The 20651-nt window shown below is 44.8% G+C and overlaps 2 protein-coding genes across 3 annotated transcripts in view; one reads left to right on the top strand and one right to left on the bottom strand.

Annotated features, from left to right (window-relative positions):
- The first annotated feature begins 322 nt into the window (after positions 1-322).
- Positions 323-10003, top strand: LOC128405159 (protein NipSnap homolog 3B-like). Its single transcript, XM_053371480.1, has 6 exons — positions 323-562; positions 4891-5098; positions 5592-5750; positions 7380-7529; positions 8294-8380; positions 8500-10003. Exons 1-6 carry the CDS (start codon positions 500-502, stop codon positions 8574-8576), a joined length of 744 nt encoding a protein of 247 aa, XP_053227455.1. The 5' UTR covers positions 323-499; the 3' UTR covers positions 8577-10003.
- Positions 10004-12798: 2795 nt separating this feature from the next.
- ABCA1 (ATP binding cassette subfamily A member 1) overlaps positions 12799-20651 on the bottom strand; it is a 104771-nt gene continuing 96918 nt past the window's right edge. For both annotated transcript variants that reach the window (XM_053371478.1, XM_053371479.1), the window contains exons 45-50: positions 19599-19740; positions 18314-18448; positions 16992-17095; positions 15864-15956; positions 14683-14926; positions 12799-13207 (exon numbers count right to left, since the gene is read on the bottom strand). In XM_053371478.1, coding sequence (XP_053227453.1) covers positions 13067-13207; positions 14683-14926; positions 15864-15956; positions 16992-17095; positions 18314-18448; positions 19599-19740 — 859 coding nt within the window. In that variant the 3' untranslated portion in view covers positions 12799-13066. The remainder of the gene's footprint in view (positions 13208-14682; positions 14927-15863; positions 15957-16991; positions 17096-18313; positions 18449-19598; positions 19741-20651) is intronic.

A 20651-nucleotide genomic window follows, 5' to 3' on the forward strand; every position in this document is an offset into this window, starting at 1 on the left:
TCCCAGGCAGCAGGCAGGCACCTCTCAGGGAAGCCTCTTCCTGCCAGTTCCGCGTGGGGTCCTGCCTAATTCCCTCCTCCTTGTTCGCAGGACACCTCGCCAAAAACGAAAACCCCTGTGCGTAAAAGGACTTTCCCCCTGCGCAATACGCCGCCCACATCGCCCTGGCCACCCTCCTCCCTCGCTCACCACCATCGTCTTTTAAATTGCAATGGACGGGCGCCCCCCCCCCCGCCAGCCGCCCAGCACGCGCCCCCCAACCCGCGGGCTTGAGGAAAGAAAGACATGGCGAGGGAAGCGCGCGCGCGCAAAGGTCGCCGCCGTAGTCGCGCGTCTTCTGGGCAGCGGCCACGAGGTGCGCGCCGTCCAATGCTTTCTGCGGGCGGGCCGGGAGAGGGCAGCGGCCGCCGTGCGACCAGGAAGCGCCTCTCGGTGCATTTAAGGGCGGCTGGGCTGCATTGTAGTTGCCGCTGCCTCGTCCATCTCCCGCGGGGAGACCATGCTGGCATCCCGCGCGCTCTTCGGGAGAGTCGCCGCAGCGGCGCGAAGGGCCACCGCTGAGGTAAAAGGAGAGCCCGAAAGGGGGTGAAAAGGAGCCCGAAGGGGGGGGGGAAGGGGCGCAGGATACCAGGCGAGGAGAGGCACCCTAGGGCGCCCTGGTGTTTAGATGAGCGTGCCCTGCAGGCAGAAACCTAGCTGGCGCCGCCTTCTCCAGGGTAAGGGTGGGGAGACGCTGCTCCTCTTGGTTTCCTGCCTGCTAGAAATGCTAGCAAAACTTAAGCAGGAGGGGAAACGAGTGGAAGCAGGAAGAGAAGGAGCAAATGTCAACCCATAGAAGAATCCTAGCATTGTCGAGTTGGAAAGGATCCCGAGGTATCTCGTCCAAGCCCCTGCAATGCAGGAATCTCGACTAAACCATCCATGGCAGATGGACATTCAACCTCGGCTTAAAAGCCTCCGAGGAAGGAGAGTCCAGAAGCCCAAGGAAGGCGGAGGGATGTGATCCGATCCCAAGCCTGGGACTGGGCTTTGAAGACCTCAGGGCCTGGCAAGAACTTGGCTGAGGCACTTCCTCTTGTGCCAATTTCAGAGGTCGGGGTAGCTGCCAGCCTTTCTTGCACTGCGTCTCATGATCTGGGGTTTTGAATAGGTATCAAGGGAGCAGCAGCAATGGCAATCCACCACTGTGTTGCACATCTGCATATATGGTGATGTGCATTCAAAAGAAGTATACTATGCTTCTGGAAAGTGATGGTCTGCCTATTCTAGGACAGGCTTCAGGCTTGTTGGATTTTCTTTTTCTTTTTTCTTTTTTACTACAAACCAACAAGAGTATGTCAAAGTGCAAGTAGATAAATAGGTACCGCTCCGGCGGGAAGGTAAACGGCGTTTCCGTGTGCTGCTCTGGTTCACCAGAAGCGGCTTAGTCTTGCTGGCCACATGACCCGGAAGCTGTACGCCAGCTCTCTCGGCCAATAAAGTGAGATGAGCGCCACAACCCCAGAGTGGGCCACGACTGGACCTAATGGTCAGGGGTCCCTTTACCTTTTAACAAGAGCTGGGTGCAAAAGGCAGCTTGGGGGAGAATTTATGGCTTAAGTTTGATAAGGAAAACTGAGTTGCAATTAAAGGAAGAGAAACTAAGAAGACGCAGAACCTTGGTGCAAGTCATAATTTAACGAAGGTCTAATTTGAATGAGGAGGAAAAATAAATAAATTCAGGTCTCCCTGGCTTACATCCTTTAACAAGTTCAGCACCATGACTATTGCACTGCAGGAACTCTCTGGAACTTGTGTGAAAAAAATGTGGTTTCTTCACAAAACTTGTAGCTTGTAAAAACTGCAGAAAACAAAACTCTGCTTCAGCCACGGCAGGACCCTGGCACATGTTTGCAAAGCGAAATTTTGAATCTTGCAATGTGAGTCTGATAATATCCTGGAGAGAATAAATCCAGGGCAGTTGGGAGGTCCAGCTGCTGTATTCCAGTGAATTCTCCAACTCTTTCTACATTTAAAGTACAACTAACTGATTTGTAGCGCTGTGAACCAAGGGAAGTCTATAGAGCCCTCTAGAGAGATGCAGTTTCCAGCAGCTTCTCTTGGGTGGGTGGGGAAAGCTGAGCAACAAAGCAAATTGTTCCCTGGAAACCTTACAAAAGAGTACAGCTGAAATATAACATGTTCGTTTATTTCCCTGGAGGTATTGCTGGCACTTGGGGTAGTCTAAAAACAGCGCAGAAGCAGCAATTAATTTCCCACCTTCCTTTTTGGTTCTTGCTGGTAGTAGTGAGCACTTTGCAATAAATGACTGCTAGTGTTGGGTGGGCAGCTTGAACTGAGAAGAGGGGAAACTGACCTTGTGTGCTTTATTTCACTGGGAAACAAGCCCAGTTTGATCACGTCTGTGTAGTGTCCTCTCTGGTGTTTTGTGTACCACTGACTTCTGTAAGATTAGAAAGGACCAAAGTACAGTTCTTGAAATGCAGCCTGGGCTGCCGTCTCTCTTGAATGCACTCTGGGAAGTAAGACCTGTAGAACTCAAAAGTGATTTACCGTATTTTTTGCTCTATAGGACACACTTTCCCCCCTCCAAAATTAAGGGGAAATGTGTGTGCGGCCTATGGAGCGAATGCAGGCTCATTGGCTTCAGCGATAGCAACGCGAAGCTTCTGAAGTGCAGAGGGAGCGCTCCCTCCACGCTCCGGAGGCTGCGCGTTGCTTTCGCTGAAGCCTGGAGAGTGAGAGGGGTCGGTGTGCACCGACCCCTCTCACTCTCCAGGCTTCAGGGAGAGCCGCCTGAAGCCTTTGGAGCGCAGCGGGAACTCACGCTGCGCTCCAAAGGCTTCGGGTTCCTTTTGCTGAAGCCGGGAGAGCAAGACTCTCCTGGCTTCAGCAGAGAGGGAGAGCTGCGCAGCGCCCCTTCAGCGAAGCGGGAGGAGAAATAGAAGGGGTTCCATTTCTCCTGCCACTTTGCTGAAGGGGCACTGAGCAGAGAGGGGGAGAATTTCCCCCCCTGTTCTCCCCCTTCTATGGTCCGGTGCGTCCTATGGTCCGGTGCGTCCTACAGAGCGAGAAATACAGTAATTCAATCTATTATTAGGCTGTTCAAGTGTCAGCTGAAGTCAAAGCCCGCATACAAGCGCACTTGGGATTTTTCCTGCCTTCTTGGTGTACTTTGGAGGAAAGATGGGGTATAAATGTAATACAGTGGACGCTCGGGTTGCGAACGTGATCCATGGGGGAGGCATGTTCGCAACCCGCAGCATTCACAACCCGCAGTGCCGTGTCTGCGCACACACGGGTTGTGATTCAGCGCTTCTGTGCATGCACGACCGCCGAAACCCAGAAGTAACCCGTTCTGGTACTTCTGGGTTTTGGCGCGTCTGTAACCCGAAAAAACGCCCCCAACTAAAGAATCATGGCAAGAAAAACTGATGGACTATGCAGAACTGGCAAAACTGACATATAAACTACGGGACAAGGATAACTGTGACTTTAAGGATGAATGGGAACCTTTCACAAAGTATCTGAAGACGCAACAAAGCGAACTGGACTCCTTGGCAGGTTTTGAATAAACATTCACAAACTTTTTATGATAATAATCAGCTAAATAGTTTGAGGATCTATATAACTGTGTAACATGCAGAAAACAGCATTCTTAGAGAAACCAAAGACTGGAACTGAGGGAAGTCGGGGGGTGCAACCTGAAGCATCTGTAACCCGAGGTATGATTGTAATAAATAAATAGGATATACCCACCACTATCCCAGTGTCCCTGAGGCTCTTGCCCTCTGAAGATAGCCTGGCATCAGGGAGGGTCCTCCTGCATCTTCAGGCACAAAAGATGGGTGGGGGGTTTTCTTTGATCCCATGCTCCTGCCAGAGTAGAAGCTGTACTAGCCCCGTGGTAAGCTGGCAAGTGCATTTGTGGATTCTTAAAGATTCCCAAAATTCGCAAGAACGTTGGAAGTTGCCTTACAGCAAATCAGACCATCGGTTCATCTAGCTCAGTATTGACTGACTGGCAGTGACACTCCAGGGCTTCAGACAGGTTTCTCTTCCAGCTCTACCTGAAGATGCTGGGGAGAAAACCTGACACCTTCACTGGCATGTGAAGTATGTGCTCTGCCCCTGGGCTTTGGCTCAGCTGGAGTGGGCAGCTTGGAACTCTAGACTCTTAATTTATACACAGTTGTTGTCCCTCTGTACACTTCACGGTAAAGTAGATTCAACTGAAGCCATTGCTTTGCATTCACACTCTGACTTGGAATAATTCCAAAATGAGAGTCTAATAGGCTGCAGTCCTAACCATGTCTACTCAGAAGTAAAGTGGGGGTTAGGACTGCAGCTTTTCTCGTAGTGCTGCTTTTTTCAGTCGTGGGAAGATCAAATGTTGTTTGATTGACTTCCAGTACAGTCGTACCTTGGAAGTTTAATGGAATCTGTTCCAGAAGTCCACTTGACTTCCAAACCATTTAGAAATCAAAGCGCGGCTTCTGATTGGCTGCAAGAAGCTCCTGCAGCCAATCGGAAGCCACGGAAGCCCTGTTGGAAGCTGCGGAAGCCCTGTCTGACGTTCGGTTTCCAAAAATAGTTCGTAAACCGGAACAGTCAGTTCCGGGTTTGCGGTGCTCAGGAGCCGAAACGTTCGAGAACTAAGCTGTTCAAAAACCAAGGTACGATTGTAAATTTTATTCATTGACAGCTAATTAAAATTTTAGCTGAGTGAAGCTCAACCGGAATGAGTTTGTGGTCTTGTCTGCTATTGCCATCAGTAATGACAACCGTTCTCTTTCTCTCTGACCTTGTAAGTTCACATTGCATGTGCAAACTAAGTAACTTGCGGACTGCGTTCTTATGTATTTCCCCCCTAAATTATTTTCTTTTCAGGTCTCATCGCCTTTTTCCACAGGGCCCAGGCAAGATGATGGCACATTCTACGAATTTCGTACCTATACTGTTAAGCCAGACAAGATGAAAGACTTCCTGGAACTGACCAGCAAAAACATTCACCTTCGTACAGCTCATTCCCAGATGGTTGGATACTGGACCTCAGAATTTGGGGGACTGAATAAAGCTTTCCATATTTGGAAATATGGTATGCAAAGCTTCTCTACATAGTGCCTTGGGGTTGTAACCGAGCAGCTAAGACTGTTGCTCTGGATCTCCTGTGGGGTGTGAATCTACTCAGGTTACTTGTGCAACATGGGAAGAAGCTGCTCTGTAGGAGCTCCTATATCATCAGTGTTGTTTAACAGCCATGCCGAAGTTGGCAACTGGGAAGTGGGCCAAGGAGCGTCACGCAGGGAGGGTAGGTTTTGTCAAAGTGCCGCCAGTTGCTGACCCCCCAGTTCATTCCAATTGAGTGCATTTTATTTTGGACCAACTTAACTATTTCAAAGTCACGAGCAATGCTGGCGAGGCTGGGATCGAGGGGCACATGGCTGTTGTGCCCTCCTCGCACCACCCTCCCCAGATCCAAACTCTGTAAGGCCGCACAGGGAGGGCGGTGTGGGGACACGGCAACCGTGCGCCCTTCGAGCCCAGCCTCGCGCATCCCTCTCTTTGACATCCCTCTCTTTGGCTTGTAGAGAGCTTTGCTCAGAGATCTGCTGTCCGGACAGCATTGGCCAAGGACCAAGAATGGCAAGAAAAATACATGTCTCGAATGCTGCCCTTGTTAGACAAACAAGACAACGAAATTGCGTACCTGGTGCCCTGGTGTGAACTTGGCAGCCCTCCCAAAGATGGTAAGCTTTCTTTCGTGTGTGTGGAGCCCAGCTTAAAGCTGTTGACTCACTACTATTAAATGGTTTCATTGAGTGGAGACTTGTAGATATGTTGGCATCTTTGATTATGTAGACTCTTTCCCCCCTCCCTCCTGAAGTCAACTCTGTCACGCAATGGGTTTTCAATCTGTGTTTTGACTCTGCAGCCATATGGGCTAGAAATAGGCTTTTAAAAGGCTGCGGTTCCTTAGATTCTAGGATGGTAAAGTAAAGGTACCCCTGCCCGTACGGGCCAGTCGTGTCTGACTCTAGGGTTGTGCGCCCATCTCACTTAAGAGGCTGGGGGCCAGCGCTGTCCGGAGACACTTCCGGGTCACGTGGCCAGCGTGACGAAGCTGCTCTGGCGAGCCGGCACCAGCGCAGCACACGGAAACACCGTTTACCTTCCCGCTATAAAGCGGTACCTATTTATCTACTTGCACTTGGGGGTGCTTTCGAACTGCTAGGTGGGCAGGAGCTGGGACCGAAAGACGGGAGCTCACCCCGCCGTGGGGATTCGAACCGCCAACCATGCGATCGGCAAGTCCTAGGCACTGAGGTTTTACCCACAGCGCCACCCGCGTCGCTTTTAATCCATATTTCTCCCAAACTTCAAATGAACTTTAAGCCTAATTTTGTACTTTTTGCATTTTGTTTACTCCTTGTCCTTCTCACCTCCTTTTTTTATTATTAAAGATTTTCTTGATTTACAAAAGTGTCTGCAATGTCTCTCTCTCTCGTATTCCCCCCCCCCCATGTAACATTTTTACAAATCAGTTTCATTTGTTGAGACATTAGGAAGAAAAACAAACAGCAAAGAACCTGCACAAGCAAGGCTGGGGTTCCTTAGAAGCTTGTTAATGGTAGATGAGCTAAAGTATATTTGTGCGCCTCAGAAATGTGAACCCCCAACACAAAGATAGGATTCATTGTGCTGCTGGTACAGATTCAGCCAATTACAGAGCAGTCCAGTGGGGAAGGGGGGAAATTGCCTTTTCTCATGTCCCGCTGGGCTCACACTGTTTCACTGCTCCAGAGATGGCATGTCTTCTGTTCTGGGAGTATGTTGAAGGAAGGGGCGAGCTATAAATTCAGTGTCTCTCCTGACACACCCTTGCCACATCTCTTTGCCCAGCAACACAGAGAAGATGGCCGCAAACCTTCCTTCGGCCTCGAGGAGCATCTCTTTCTCTCCGCTCTTGGAAAGACAGATCCAACAGACCCCCTTGGAACACCCCCGCAGAAGCTATAGGATTGCAGCTTTAGCCTGTATATTTTTATTTTGCACGTTTCATTCTATTTTGTAAGTTAAGGGGCACAGTGAGATGTTATGCAGGGCATTGAATCCCCAACCCGTTAATGCTGAAATCCTGCTAAGCGTTTTTTTTTTCCTTTTGAAGATCTTGTCAGAATTCCCGCCCATCACGAAATTGTACCTGCTCAGCCACAAAGGACTAGAATTATTATTATTTTTAAGAGTTGAAGACTGAGGTATTATGGAATCTGTGCTTTCTGGTTTTGTTCAGTTGCATAACCCTGGTTAGGTTCTTTTGGAGACCTAATACGAATTAATCCATTTGTTCATGATGCTTTGCTTTCTTTCCTGTCTAGGAGTCTATGAGCTGGTTACGTTCCAGATGAAGCCGGGGGGACCAGCCGTGTGGGGCCAATCCTTTAAAGCAGCAATTAGTATTCACATAAAGACAGGATACACTAAACTGATTGGTGTCTTCCACACAGAATACGGACTACTTAACAGAGGTACAATACTTGTCCATTTTTAGTACAAACTTGGGCTTTGTCACCTGCTGGTCTTCTGGCAAAGTATAATAATCAAACAGTTTTCCTTTTGAGTTGGAACTGATGTAGCTCTTCCCCGTCCTTGAATCTCATAGGGACTAGAAACCTGGACAGGGGCTGCAAAATTATCTCCCTTATTTGAACGGCGACAGATTTTAGCTCTTCATTCCATTCTTTGGAAGCACGTCTCTGTAACTAATAGTGAAGTCCAGAACATTTACTAATGTTTCTTTGTTTATTGCATTTCTTCTCCAAGCAGCTCAAGGTGGTATATGTGGTTCTCCTCCTCCTCCTCAATTAATCCCCTACACAACAACCCTGTGAGGTAGGTTAGGCTGAGAGGCAGTGAGACTTTTAATCTCAGGGTTGTGGGTTCGAATCCCATGTTGGGCAAAAAATCCGTGCATTGCTGGGGGTTGGGCTAGATGACCCCTGTGGTCCTTTCCAGCTCTACAATTCTATGATAATAAATCCATGGCTGGCCCAAGGTCACCCAGTGGCCAAGTGGGCATTTGAACCCTGGTCTCCCAGGTCCTAGCCCAACACTCTAACCACTGCACCACACTAACTACTGCATAAGCACTGCTTTCTAAAAGAATCCCTTTCAGCAAAACACTTTTGTGAATGCTTTCCTTATCCGGAGCACAGGATTTCTCAGCAAAACAGAAGGAGATAGGCAGGTATTTAATTCACAATATAATTTAGCTATAGCTTTTTCTTCCTAGTTCATGTGCTTTGGTGGAATGAAAACTCAGACAGTCGCGCTGCTGGAAGACACTCTGCCCATGAGGATCCCAGAGTAGTAGCAGCAGGTAAATGAAAGGTTTCTCTTTCTTTATTTCTTTTACAATCCTTTAAATCAAAACCCCAGCATTGCTTAAGTCCTCCCTCCCTCCTTCTCTTTTTAACTATCTGTTTAATTTATTTTCAGTTCGGGAAAGTGTTCAGTTCCTGGAATCGCAGCAGAACTGTCTCCTGGTACCTACACCATTTTCACCCCTGAAATAGTTTTCTATACCTACTAATGGCGGTTTTCTTAAAAACAAAAAAAACACAGACTTTTAAGTGATGTCCTAATGCAGCCTTACTGCTGCCTGTTTACAAGGCTTGGTGCAAACCCGATCTCCCATCTTTTCTTTCTGCTTGCAGCAACACACCTCTCCCCCTGTTGGAATTGCAATGCATGATGGCAGAGGGCACGACCCACCCACTAAACGAGAATTCAGAGCTTACTAAACTACTTATAAAAATTGGCTCTCATAAATTCTTTGCACGAGGGCTGTGCTGCTAGCGATGTGATGTGAAAGCGCTCTAGTGTTGGGAATAAATGGTCAGGGAAGTCCGGGGAAGAGAGTCTAAGGCAGAGGAAACGCCGCTTTGTAAACCCTGTCAGCCTTGTGCTGGTCAAAGCAGAAGGTGAGGCTGCTATATATTTCCCCCCTGCCTTTTTTCTCCACACTCCCAAACTTGTTTCAGTGGGAAGACAAGTTATGCCAACTCTACAGCTAGCAGAGCTTTCTTCCTATTCTGGGGGTCATGTCTGGGGAACAAAGCAGCTTTGCAACCACAGCTTCCCCTTGCCCATCCCATCATGACTTCACTTTAACCTTGCAGAGATTTCCATTGCTGATCAAAGGAGGGATTCCAGAGTGGAGCTCCTTTTGTATGGGTGGACCCTCTTCTCCACCTGCAGTGGGGAAGAGTACATGCTATTGTGCCCTATGAGAACTAAAAAGTGATTTAAGAGCCACACAGTCTTTTCCCCACAGTCTACATGCTGCTTAACCCTATTTGCAGGCTTTCAAACTATGCACACAGAGCAAAATGGGAAGAATAGCAAACATCACGAGTAGTGATTTCTTTCTTTTTTTCAGTTCCACAAGCCCTACAGTTTCCACCTCGGCTGTTCTAAAGCTCAAAAGCTGCATCAGTCCAGTGGTGAGATCTGTTTGCCTATGATGATACAAATTTCCAATGCTGGCCTAAGCAATGTAATTTTTGGATTTCTCATTAACTGCCTGGCTGCAGTTGGGACTAAATCTGGGTCAGAGGAACCCTTGCAGTGCAGTTTACATAGTGGTTGAGTGAATAAGAAACTATGAAGATGACGTTCCCCCCCTAAACACACACACACGTTTTTAAATGCAACATGGGAACTCATCTGTCAGTTTCTGTTTAGGGTCCAGGCTGGCTTTTATTACCTTTACAATACATGGAAAAGTTCACCTTGTTCATTTCATGAGCATGGAGCTCTCGCTGGCTTGCTGAAATGCTGAAACTGTGAATTAACTTGTTATTTCTGGAAGCGCCTCTGTTCATTCATCTCTCTTGCATATGCTTGCACACCTGGAACAATCATCTCACATACCTGGGATGTAAATGTGGAAATGTGAACATTAAAAATGACTCTTTTTTTTTTTGGACGTTTATACATACTACTGTGGTCTTGTTTCTGTTTTAATTGCTTCTGGCGCTTCAGATTTTAGACATAGCATCCTTACTGAAGTGGCTATCTTCAGTTAGGTCAGAGTGGTGAAGTTATTTTAGAAACCCAAGGGTGGGGTTTGTTTGTTTTTGCAGATGCAGGAAGAGTTCATTTACAGACTTCACAAGGAAGAATGCAGCTACTGAGATCTATCGTCTTTAGGTGCTGAGCTACTTAATGATGCAGAAATGAATTTTTGGACTGTTGCCACTTCAAATGGCAATGGGGTGGCAGATTTTTTGAACATCACTTTTTACCAGTAAACTTGGAAATGATTTCTAAGTTGGCAACAGATTCGTGCAGTAGTCTTAATAGTAAATGCACAATTGTAGACCAGCAACACTTTATTTTTTATGTTCGATACAAGGCAATTAACAAATGCCTATTAATACTTCACAAATAGTTATTAGCAATACAAATATATATTCGTTTTTCATGAAAATGTCCATTGAAAAGATTAACTTAATTTGTGTGTGAGGAAAAATGCTCTTAGATTTTTTGCAAAGTTAATGGGGTATTCCAGTGCAAAAATAGATCCCATTACAGCTAGCATAAAGTGCTTGGAATGAAGGACCAATCGTATTAAAGGGAGGGGAGTTTGAAACTGGGTTGGGAGGAAAGGCATGGTAATAGACGTTTACCATATTACTTCTATAAGGGGAAAAAGTGTCGATAGGAAAGAGCCTCTACAGCGGTACGAATACTGCAGAGGGATGCAACAACTTCGCCACACACATACTGAAGTGGTAGGTGTTCTTGATCCATGATCAGTGGTTTTGTATCACAATATGTTTAGCATGGAGGAGAACCACACAAAAAGCTTGCGTAACATGACTGATTTTGAGGCAACTGTACCATATTATACACAGTGCTAAGTGTTCAGTATGAGGTCAATTCTAGTCTGGATCTCCACTCCTGCCAGGAAGCACTGCTAAGAACTCGTTTCTCATGAAAAGAGTTAAGCATGTGTCCTTGCAAGCAGTTGAGATTTACAGTGCAGTCCTCTCTACATGCCTCTCATTTCAAATTCTTGTTGCAACCCTATACCATTTGCATGGGAACAATTGTCAATGAACTCAAATGAAACAAGACTTCTGAGTAGACATGTAGAAGAGCTTAACCTCTTGTTTGGACTGTGTCTTTCTTGGGCAAAATTGCAAGCGTTATTCTAAATAATACATTAAAAGGGCACTTTAAGTTTATATTATGCCCAGAGAGGCTGACCATTGTGTACAATCAGTTAAGCACTCTTGTGCGTTAGCATTGCCAAACAGCGGCTGAGTACTAACTATTCATACTATCCTCTGCAGGGAAAAGAGAAGCACCCAGCATTGAGTTGCGTGAGCTGTAGGCATTTTGTGACTAGTGGCTGGGATGGAAAAGGATGTCAAAAGGCGTTTGGGCATACTCTAGCAAAAGCTAGTTGTATGGGCACTCAGGACATGGTTTCTAAATAAACATGTAGGATCCAGACGCCTGTCCCGTTTGCTTTCAAAGACCTTTGCTTTAACTAGCCTTTTCTGCCTTACACTGTCATATTGGAATATGGACATGGTCATGTTGCAGGCATGACTATGTTTGGTAAACTCCAGTTTTTGTTTAAAAGAAAGACAGTCCAGTGTTACAAAGAATCGCCCACAGCTATTTCCCCACTCCCCACTAAGCCTAGCCTTGCATAAAAGTACCTACTCGATTGACCTTTTTTTCTAAAACAAAACATTATGATTGCATCCAAAAGGAGCAACTGTTTTGCAAATCACCTTTACAAGATCCCTTCATCACATTTTTCAGTTGATTCAGTTTGGTGAACTTTTTGCCTGGGATTGCCACGCCTAAACTGGGATGGGATAGATGACAGGACTTCGAAAGGAACAAGTGGCAGCAATGTCCACCATGCGTCAGAGAAACATGGCTTGACTTCTAACGTGGGAAAACCTATCACAGTACATTGTATGATTACCGAAACTGGGGAAAGGATTGCTAGACTAGAAAAAGAAATGTGACTGTTTGTACAAATGAATCTAGGTTCTAGACACTTGGCGTAATATAGACCCAAGACTGAAAGTGATTTGATACTTTGGGACAAGGGAGGCGTGACAGCATCTCCATGTATCCCCAGAAGGTGCCAGGTCACATTTAAATAATACTGTTGCAATGAAAACAGACATCTCAAACTTGATTCTTAACAAAAGCTGAAAACGGCTTCACGAAAGCAGAGTGGAAGAACAAGCAATTGGTCACCATACCATTGGGACAAAAATCCTCTCAAATGTTTCCATGGTTGATTGTTAATTGTGCCGCACCCTAATAAGAAACTAAGTGATTTGTTGTTGTTTTTATGCGTGTTTTGAGATGGTGTGCTTCATGGCCCGCTGGTAAGGCCAACGGTGATCTTCCTCCTCGTTCCCCTAAACTTGTGTAGTTAACGGGGCCCAACCGCTAATACTTAAATAAGGCCACAACAATGCATTATGTGGTGAAGAATTGGCACTGGTTTCGCCGGTACACTCATTGCCAGCAATGGATGTTGCGCCACAGCAATTCCACCCGCCCTCTGGAAGGGCAATGCATGCCTTAAAATGGCAAATAAATAATTACTGGCCAAGAATCCTCTGAGCAGTTGTTGCGCCACCCCTGACCGGGAAACATACTAAGAAGAAACAAGCAGGAGTATGGCAGAAGACCACATAGCAGAAAGTGGCACCATACCAGAATTTCACAGAGTTATTATAACGAAAGAACAACTAGATTCAAGTCTTTCACTAGAGAACAGTACAACAAGGCAACATCTCCAAGAGGCACTGCCTCTGTAATGGAATATTGATTTCTTTGCATTGAGTTGCATTGCATCAAATGGTTACTAGTAAAAAAACACACGTTCAGTTTTATTTCCTTCCTCTCTGTATCCTCTTGTCTTTGCTCGTGGGACGATCTCCCCACTATGGCACAGAAAGGATGTCTGCCTTCACCTTTCTGCTCAGAACGGCTGCTGCACCCTTTGCAACAGGGCTGCTCATACATAGCTTTCTTTCACCTTTTCATCTTTCAAAAAGGAAGTCAGAAGTGAGACGTCTACAACAGTCTGGTTTTTGTGCAACGACAAGTCCTTTGTGTGGTCGTCATCGCTTTGGTCCTTGGCGAAGTTTACAAATACCTGAGAGGGAGAAAAGGGAGGAAGAGTAGGATGAGTTGTTGACATTTTTATTATTACTGGGAAATACCCCTCTAAGCTTTGCCCACTAAAGTTAGTCATGCCCATTAATTTCAATGGGTCCTGGTCTACTTTCGAACCCAGATCAGGTTGCAACACACAGAAAACAAAGCGCACCATCATAATATACTATCAGGATGCTGTCAGCGGCTCCCAGCTGGTTGTCCAGGAAAGTATAAAGACAAGGAAAGTTTTCTTATGGTCCTTTTTTATTTCAGTGTTTACAGAGAGAGGCTATAGAACTCAGCCTCTTGGATTATGGCATTGTCCCAAGTGAATCTCCACACCCCCCGTCTCTCCCACTTCCTCATTCGTCATTCTCATCGTCTCCTCTACGGGTGCCCTCTGTCTTTGAGCTCTTTGCTCTCCTACTTTGAAGGCTCGCCGGGTTCTGGGAGATGGAGGGTCTGGAATGCTTTCTAATGACAACGTGTCCACTGGGTGTTGTTGTTCTGGCTCTCCCTTGACTTCCCAACTTTTCCCCTCATCTGCCTCTGAGCTGTGACCTCCCGCAAACCCCTGTTGCAAATCTATACTGTCTTCCTCTTCATCCTTCCCTGGAAAGGCCAGGATGGGGAGGTGGTCTCTACTATTCCTCTTCCCCAGTCCCCAACATATACACATACAAAATTATCAGAACAGCTGTTAAACATTAAAACAAGCAGAAATTTAAAACGAACAGAAAAGTGCACATTTAAATGCGTACAGAAAAAAGGCCTGTCTTCAGGTTCTGGCGAAAGATACTCTAAGCCAGAGCTTTCCAAACTTTTCACGTTGGTGACACACTTTTCAGACATGCATCATTTTGCGGCACAGTAATTCAGTTTTACTAGCAAACCGGAGGTTCAACTAACCCCTTATAAGCGATATGGACACATATTGTTCCGACACACCTACACACTGCAGCCGACACACTAACGTGTCGTGACACGCAGTTTGGAAAGCTCTGCTCTAAGGGGACATGAACTGGTTCACACATGCAAGTAGGTCATCAAGTGAGCCAGAAGCGCGTGGAACTTCACCCCATGCTTCTCATGGAACAATAATTCCCCAGAGTTCCTCCATAGCTAGGTCCTGTCTTCCTTCTGCCAGCTGTGGTCTGGGCTGTGCCAAACATTATGGAGGAGCGACATGGTGCTTTGCAACATGATGGCGATGATGAATGGGCTAGATAACTTTGCATACTCTGACCAGGGCTGAAATTGTCCAAGGAGGAGAGGAACTTTTTTTGTGTGGCATCTCCATGATGATACACCAGGGCAGATGCCTGAGGGCCAGATGTGACTCTCCGGACCTATCTGTCTGGCCCTCTGAACTCTCCTGGACTCAAAAATCCTACAAAAAGCAACTGAAGAGCCCCTGGGTTTCCACTCAATGTGAGCACTGCTCTTAAGATATGAGAGGCACTGTAAACTTACTTGGTCAAGTGTGGTCTGTGAAACGGAGTAGTCTTCTATGTGGAGTCTCTTTTTGTTCTGGGAGAGGATGCTAAATATCCGAGCCAGAGAAGACTGAGAGGAGGGCAGCTGGTACTGCAGCATGTTGCAATGCTTCTCCTTCAGCACACTGCCCGGGAAGGCGAGCTCAAAGAAGTCTTGAACAGGCTTCAGGTCAGGGTTTGCCCCTGCTATTCGCACTATGATTGTGTAGCCATCTCCAAACCTGCAAAAAACAAACGGAGGAAAGTGTGGGACTTTCAACAGAGTAGCCTTCAAAAAATGGAGCATTTTTTATTCCTGTAGCTTAAAAACATAGTAGGTGTTTGGTAAAGATCTTAACAGAAGTAGAATGAACACAAGACTATGCAGGAGAGCTTCAACTGATTTAACTTTTAGGCTAATCAACCAACAGTGCAATCGTATACAACATATCTACAGTGGTACCTCGGTTTACGAACTTAATCTGTTCCGGAAGTCCATTCTTAAACCAAAACTGTTCTTAAACCAAGGCACACTTTCCCTAATGAGGCCTCTCGCCACCGATGCCCTTCCACCATTCGGCTTCCGTTCGTAGACCAAGGTAAAGTTTGCAAACCGGGACACTACTAGTTTTGTAGAGTTCATAAACCGAATAGTTCGTAAACAGGGCTGTTCTTAAACTGAGGTACCACTGTACTGAGAAGCAAACCGTTTGAGTTCAAGGGAAGTTCAAAGTGGGCATAGGATGCCTCCCCAAGTTTAAACTGATTATTAATCAAACGGGGCTGATTTTAAAATGGCAGGACAGCGAGGTAAGGACAACCAGGTTATTTTGTGAGGCTATTTTGTTCTGGTGTGAGATTGGGGGGGGGGGAGACACACACACACATTAATGATGGCCTTTTCTCCTAACTGTTTTTGTTTATTAAGTTGTAAGGTACCTAAAGCATCATTATTTTAAAAAGGGTGCTGATAGTGTTGTTTTGATATTATGCAAATGTGAATAAATGTAATCCATTAATTTATCAGATGATCCAGAACAGACTTCAAAATAAGTACAGTTACACCTATTTGTTGGCTGCATGCAATCTATTCTGAAGCAGATTCTGAAAATGCTCACATGAGCTATCTTGGTGCATCCACCTGTGCAAAGGCAGCAAGCATAAAGCAGTGGCGCTTACCTGTTCTTCAGGTGCTGGACACTGCCAAGGCACCTGAACCGCCCATTGACCATGATCGCCATTCGAGTGCACAGGGCCTCACATTCTTCCATGCTGTGGGTAAGAGAACGAGTGAGTTAAATTGCGCAAATAAAGGTTCCGGCAAGTTTGCAAAATCACTTTTGCACGGCACAGTTTTACATCCTCAAACGAAAAGGAAGACCTGGATATGCAGTCTTTAGAATCTTCAATACTAGAAGCTGCATTCTTTTAAAAAGAGAGAGCAATTGTCCTTCTAGCTAGCTCAATACTGCCAAGTCTGGCTGGTAGCAGCACCAGGTCTAGTTTCAGGTCTTTGGCACCCTCCTAGCTGAGACAGAAATATCTCAGGACAGACATGTGCTCTACCACTAAGTGACAAGACCTTGATACTTAATAATATTAATTATAATAATAATAATAATTTTAACATCTGAAACTGCTACCATCAGCTGCTATTTTTGTCATTTTCTGTACAACTACTAAGCTCTCTTTTTTCCTTGTATGGCTATGTTTTGTTACTTGAATTTAAAAATCAATTTTAAAAAGAATATTCAGTACTGTTAGGATATCGTGCTGTGTTCTGTTTCACGTTGTGTGTCTGTCTGGAGTTCTTGTACAATTTACACTAAATCCAGCCAAAACTAAACATGTCTCATTCATTTCGATGAAAGGGATTTTAGCATCCATTCTATGTTCCCAGTGGACTCAAACTGTGTTTTAAACAGCTTCTTTAGCTAGATGATGACAGATCCTTTTTTTGGTCACAATCCACTTGCAACCGAAAACGAAACAGTGACTGAAACACATCACTATGCTGTGTGATGCAAATACAGTGGTACCTCTGGTTATGTACTTAATTCGTTCCAGAGGTCCGTTCTTAACCTGAAACTGTTCTTAACCTGAGGTACCACTTTAGCTAATGGGGCCTCCTGGTGCCGCTGTGCCGCCGGAGCACGATTTCTGTTCTCATCCTGAAGCAAAGTTCTTATCTTAACCCGAGGTACTATTTCTGGGTTAGCGGAGTCTGTAACCTGAAGCGTATGTAACCTGAAGCATATGTAACCCGAGGTACCACTGTAGCAGCTAAGAGCCCCCAACCCCGCTTACCTGTGAGATGTAAGGACCACAGACCTTCCCTCCTTGATGACGCTCAAGGCGCAGTTCCAAAGGAAACGACGGGCCTTGGGGTCCATTCCTGTGGTCGGCTCATCCTGCAATTGAGAAATAAAAAATCAGCACTGATCTTACTCGCCAGAGCATCATTTCATGATGATAAGCTCCATCACGCCTTCCCTCCCTCAACTATCATGAAGCAGGGCTCATTCCATCAGTTTTGCTAAAAGACCAGCTGCATTAGCGCCTCCTTGACCCTGAGCTGTGGCAGTTGAACATTATAATAACTACTATTTAAGAACTGGTACTAGAGGCCTAGGAAAAGACATATATATATATATATTTTTAAAAGATATTTATTAAGATTTTCAATTTTTTATACAAACAAAAAACAAACAAACAAAAATTTTTAAAAAGACATATAGTTCAAAATACAATCTTTTCAGTAACATATTTCTCTGACCTCCTCATACCCCCCCTTCTTGTATTCCCTTTTAAATTCTTTGTTCAGCAAATCCTTAACTTAAAGCATTACAGCTTATAATATCACCTTATTTTCTATCCAAACCCTTTTTTTCATCCATATTCCTTTATATCATTACAGCTAGAAACCACTCAATTTCAATCCAACATCATTCAGCATTCCTTAATTTTACAATATTTCTGTAAATAGTCCTTAAATTTTTTCCAATCTTCTGAAAAGACATATAAAAATTTGAAGAGAATGTGGAAAATGGTTTTTGTTAAAAAAACTGAAGTTATGATACTGAGATGTATAGGATTTGATGGACTTATTGAGAGAAAGACTTGGTTCCTGTATTTGAGAGTGGATCACTATAGATCACCAAAGAAGATAAAGAAGATTGGCAAGATAAATCAGTGAACTATGCAGGACATATTAAATAATTTGAAACCCCAAACAGGGACGATTATTTAATGCATGTATTTTTGGGGGAAGCTTTGTGCATAGATTCCTACATTGGTATAACTTTTAAAACTCGATTGTAATAAGATGAAAAAGTTTTAAAATTGGATTGTTAAAGAATAAAAGGTTTTATGGACGTGCATGAATAAGTACTAAATAATGAAACCAAGAAGGGGAGTGGAGGGAAGTCAACTGCAATAATGGTTTAAAAATTTGTTCATGATACTTGCCCCCCCTCTTTTTATACACTGTTGTTATTTTTATGCATTGTTATTATTTATTTATTTTGGAAAATTTATAAAATGTTATTGAAAAAGGGAAAAAAAGAACTGGTACTAGAATGGCCTTTTTGCAGAATACGCATTGCTTATGTGAGCAACACCCTACTCACCAGGAACACCACAGGAGGCCCTCCGATTAGGGCCATGGCAGTTGACAGCTTGCGCTTGTTCCCACCGCTGTAGGTGCCGGCGCATCTTTCTGCATACTTCACAAGGCCCAGCTTGCGAACAGCCCATTCACCAACCTGCCAGATAGGAGGGCAACATGAACAGAGAAGAACAACCTCCAGGCTCTGTGCAGCTTTAAAAAGCTGCTGTTTGCGACTCCAGAGTCCTACTTAGGTTTTATCAGTCTCTTATATATTCCAGGCCATTCAGCACAGCAAACGAGGCTGAAGCACCTCCAAGTTCTTTAAGGTTGGAGACTTGACAATTGTTTTGTTTCTAAAGAAAGTTGAAAGTGGCTCAGTTCACTTCCCACGGTGTATTTGCACCTTCCTTTTTACCCTCTTCTGCCTCTGTTCAATTGGAAACAATTCAAAAAACGCCCAGTGTTGCGTAAGCGGCTTGCTGTACATCATAATAAGTGGGGGCCTCTTTTTCAAGATGCCTTTGATCCTCTGAAAAACACGACTGTCTATATCCAGTCAAAGGGAGCTCATGGCACAGCCAGAATGTTATGCCCATTGGGCTTTGCTGCCGCATTGCTGTTTTGCAAACATTCCTATTGTGTGTGCATTTACTGTATTTTTTGCTTAATAAGACGCACCAGACCACAAGACACACCTAGTTTTTGGAGGAGGAAAACAAGAAAAAAAAATATTCTGAATCTCAGAAGCCAGAACAGCAAGAGGGATCGCTGTGCAGTGAAGCAGCAATGCCTCTTGCTGTTCTGGCTTCTGGGATAGCTGCACAGCCTGCATTCGCTCCATGAGATGCACACACATTTCCCCTTACTTTTTAGGAGGGAAAAAGTGAGTCTTATAGAGCAAAAAATACGGTACTTATTGCTTTAGATCATTGTTGCAAGCCACCACATGCTTCTGGTGAAGCAAGATATAAATGCCTTAAAGTAAATAAAAAAATTATTTACTTTAAATAATTAAAGTAAGAGACCAACTAAGTTTGTTCTGGGTATAAGCTTTCATGTGCATGCAGACTTCTTCAGACACAAAAGCTTATACCCAGAACGAACTTAGTTGGTCTCTAAGGTGCTACTGGACAATTTTTTTATTTATTTCAACTGGTAGACCAACATGGCTACCTACCTGAATGTTTTAAAGCAAACAGAGATGAATGCCCCCTTTGCTCCCTCCCCTTCATCACCAACCCTATGGAGCTTATTGCAGTAATTAGCACTGGTGGTCCCTGTCCTGCCGCCTTGATTTTTTTTACCTTGCAGACTTCTTTCTCAGGGACGCCTCTTAAGAGTGCAAATAATTCCAGGTGTTCTCTCCCCGTCAGCAGCTCGTTTATGGCATCAAACTGAGGGCAGTATCCCATATTCTGGTGGACGTCTTGGATGTTAGACAAAATACTGCAACGAGAGAAGATGCAGATCTTGAGCGTTTTGCTAGTGGTTTAGCACAGGGTGGATTGTGGTGCACCGACCAATTGGGAATTGTCAGACGTTGACAGCTAATGCAAAAAAAATTTGCCACTACACGGAATTAAGTTAGAATTTTAAAAGGATGTATTGGAAGTGCTAAACAGACTGTTCAACAAAATTGTGCCGCTGGCAACAACCTTCCTAATGTCAATCAAGACTTTTGGAAATGGTGCATTTCAATACAGAGTTTGTGATCATGGTTTTGTATTCTATGCATTTCCTTCTGGCTCATGTTAATGAACAGAGCTGCCAAACATTATGAAAATTCAAATTAAGAAGTGAAAGCACATTTGCATAACCCTAGTTTTTCTAGCCATAGGGAGGGGCAAGAGTTGTGCAAAGTACCAAAGCCACAACTGAGAATCTTATTCAGCCACCGTCCAGGCTCCTAAATGTTTAGCACCTACAGTTGCAAGTTATGGACTTGCAAACTTGAGGACCTTGAGGACTACAGTGGTACCTCAGGTTACATATGCTTCAGGTTACATACGCTTCAGGTTACAGACTCCGCTAACCCAGAAATATTACCTTGGGTTAAGAACTTTGCTTCAGGATGAGAACAGAAATCGCGTGGCAGCAGCAGGAGGCCCCATTAGCTAAAGTGGTGCTTCAGGTTAAGAACAGTTTCAGGTTAAGAACGGACCTCTGGAACGAATTAAGTACGTAACCAGAGGTACCACTGTAGTCTCATTTTATTCGATGAAATGTAATTTCATTTCATGCAGTGCAAGTCTCTGCTGAAACAAGCCCCACTTTGAGTTTTGTGGGATTTATTCTCAGGGATTATGTCTAGCACAGAAACCATTAAAAATGTTATGCACCCAATATTATATTCTACA

This window comes from Podarcis raffonei, chromosome 17 (genome assembly GCF_027172205.1).
Source record: "Podarcis raffonei isolate rPodRaf1 chromosome 17, rPodRaf1.pri, whole genome shotgun sequence".
NCBI lineage: Eukaryota > Metazoa > Chordata > Lepidosauria > Squamata > Lacertidae > Podarcis > Podarcis raffonei.

Bases quoted from the DNA above. Each gene is read 5' to 3' on its own strand.
- LOC128405159 (XM_053371480.1), top strand. From the start codon at position 500: ATGCTGGCATCCCGCGCGCTCTTCGGGAGAGTCGCCGCAGCGGCGCGA. The intron at 5,099-5,591 runs GTATGCAAAGCT...TTTGGCTTGTAG, and splicing joins TTTCCATATTTGGAAATATG to AGAGCTTTGCTCAGAGATCT. The intron at 5,751-7,379 runs GTAAGCTTTCTT...TTTCCTGTCTAG, and splicing joins TGGCAGCCCTCCCAAAGATG to GAGTCTATGAGCTGGTTACG.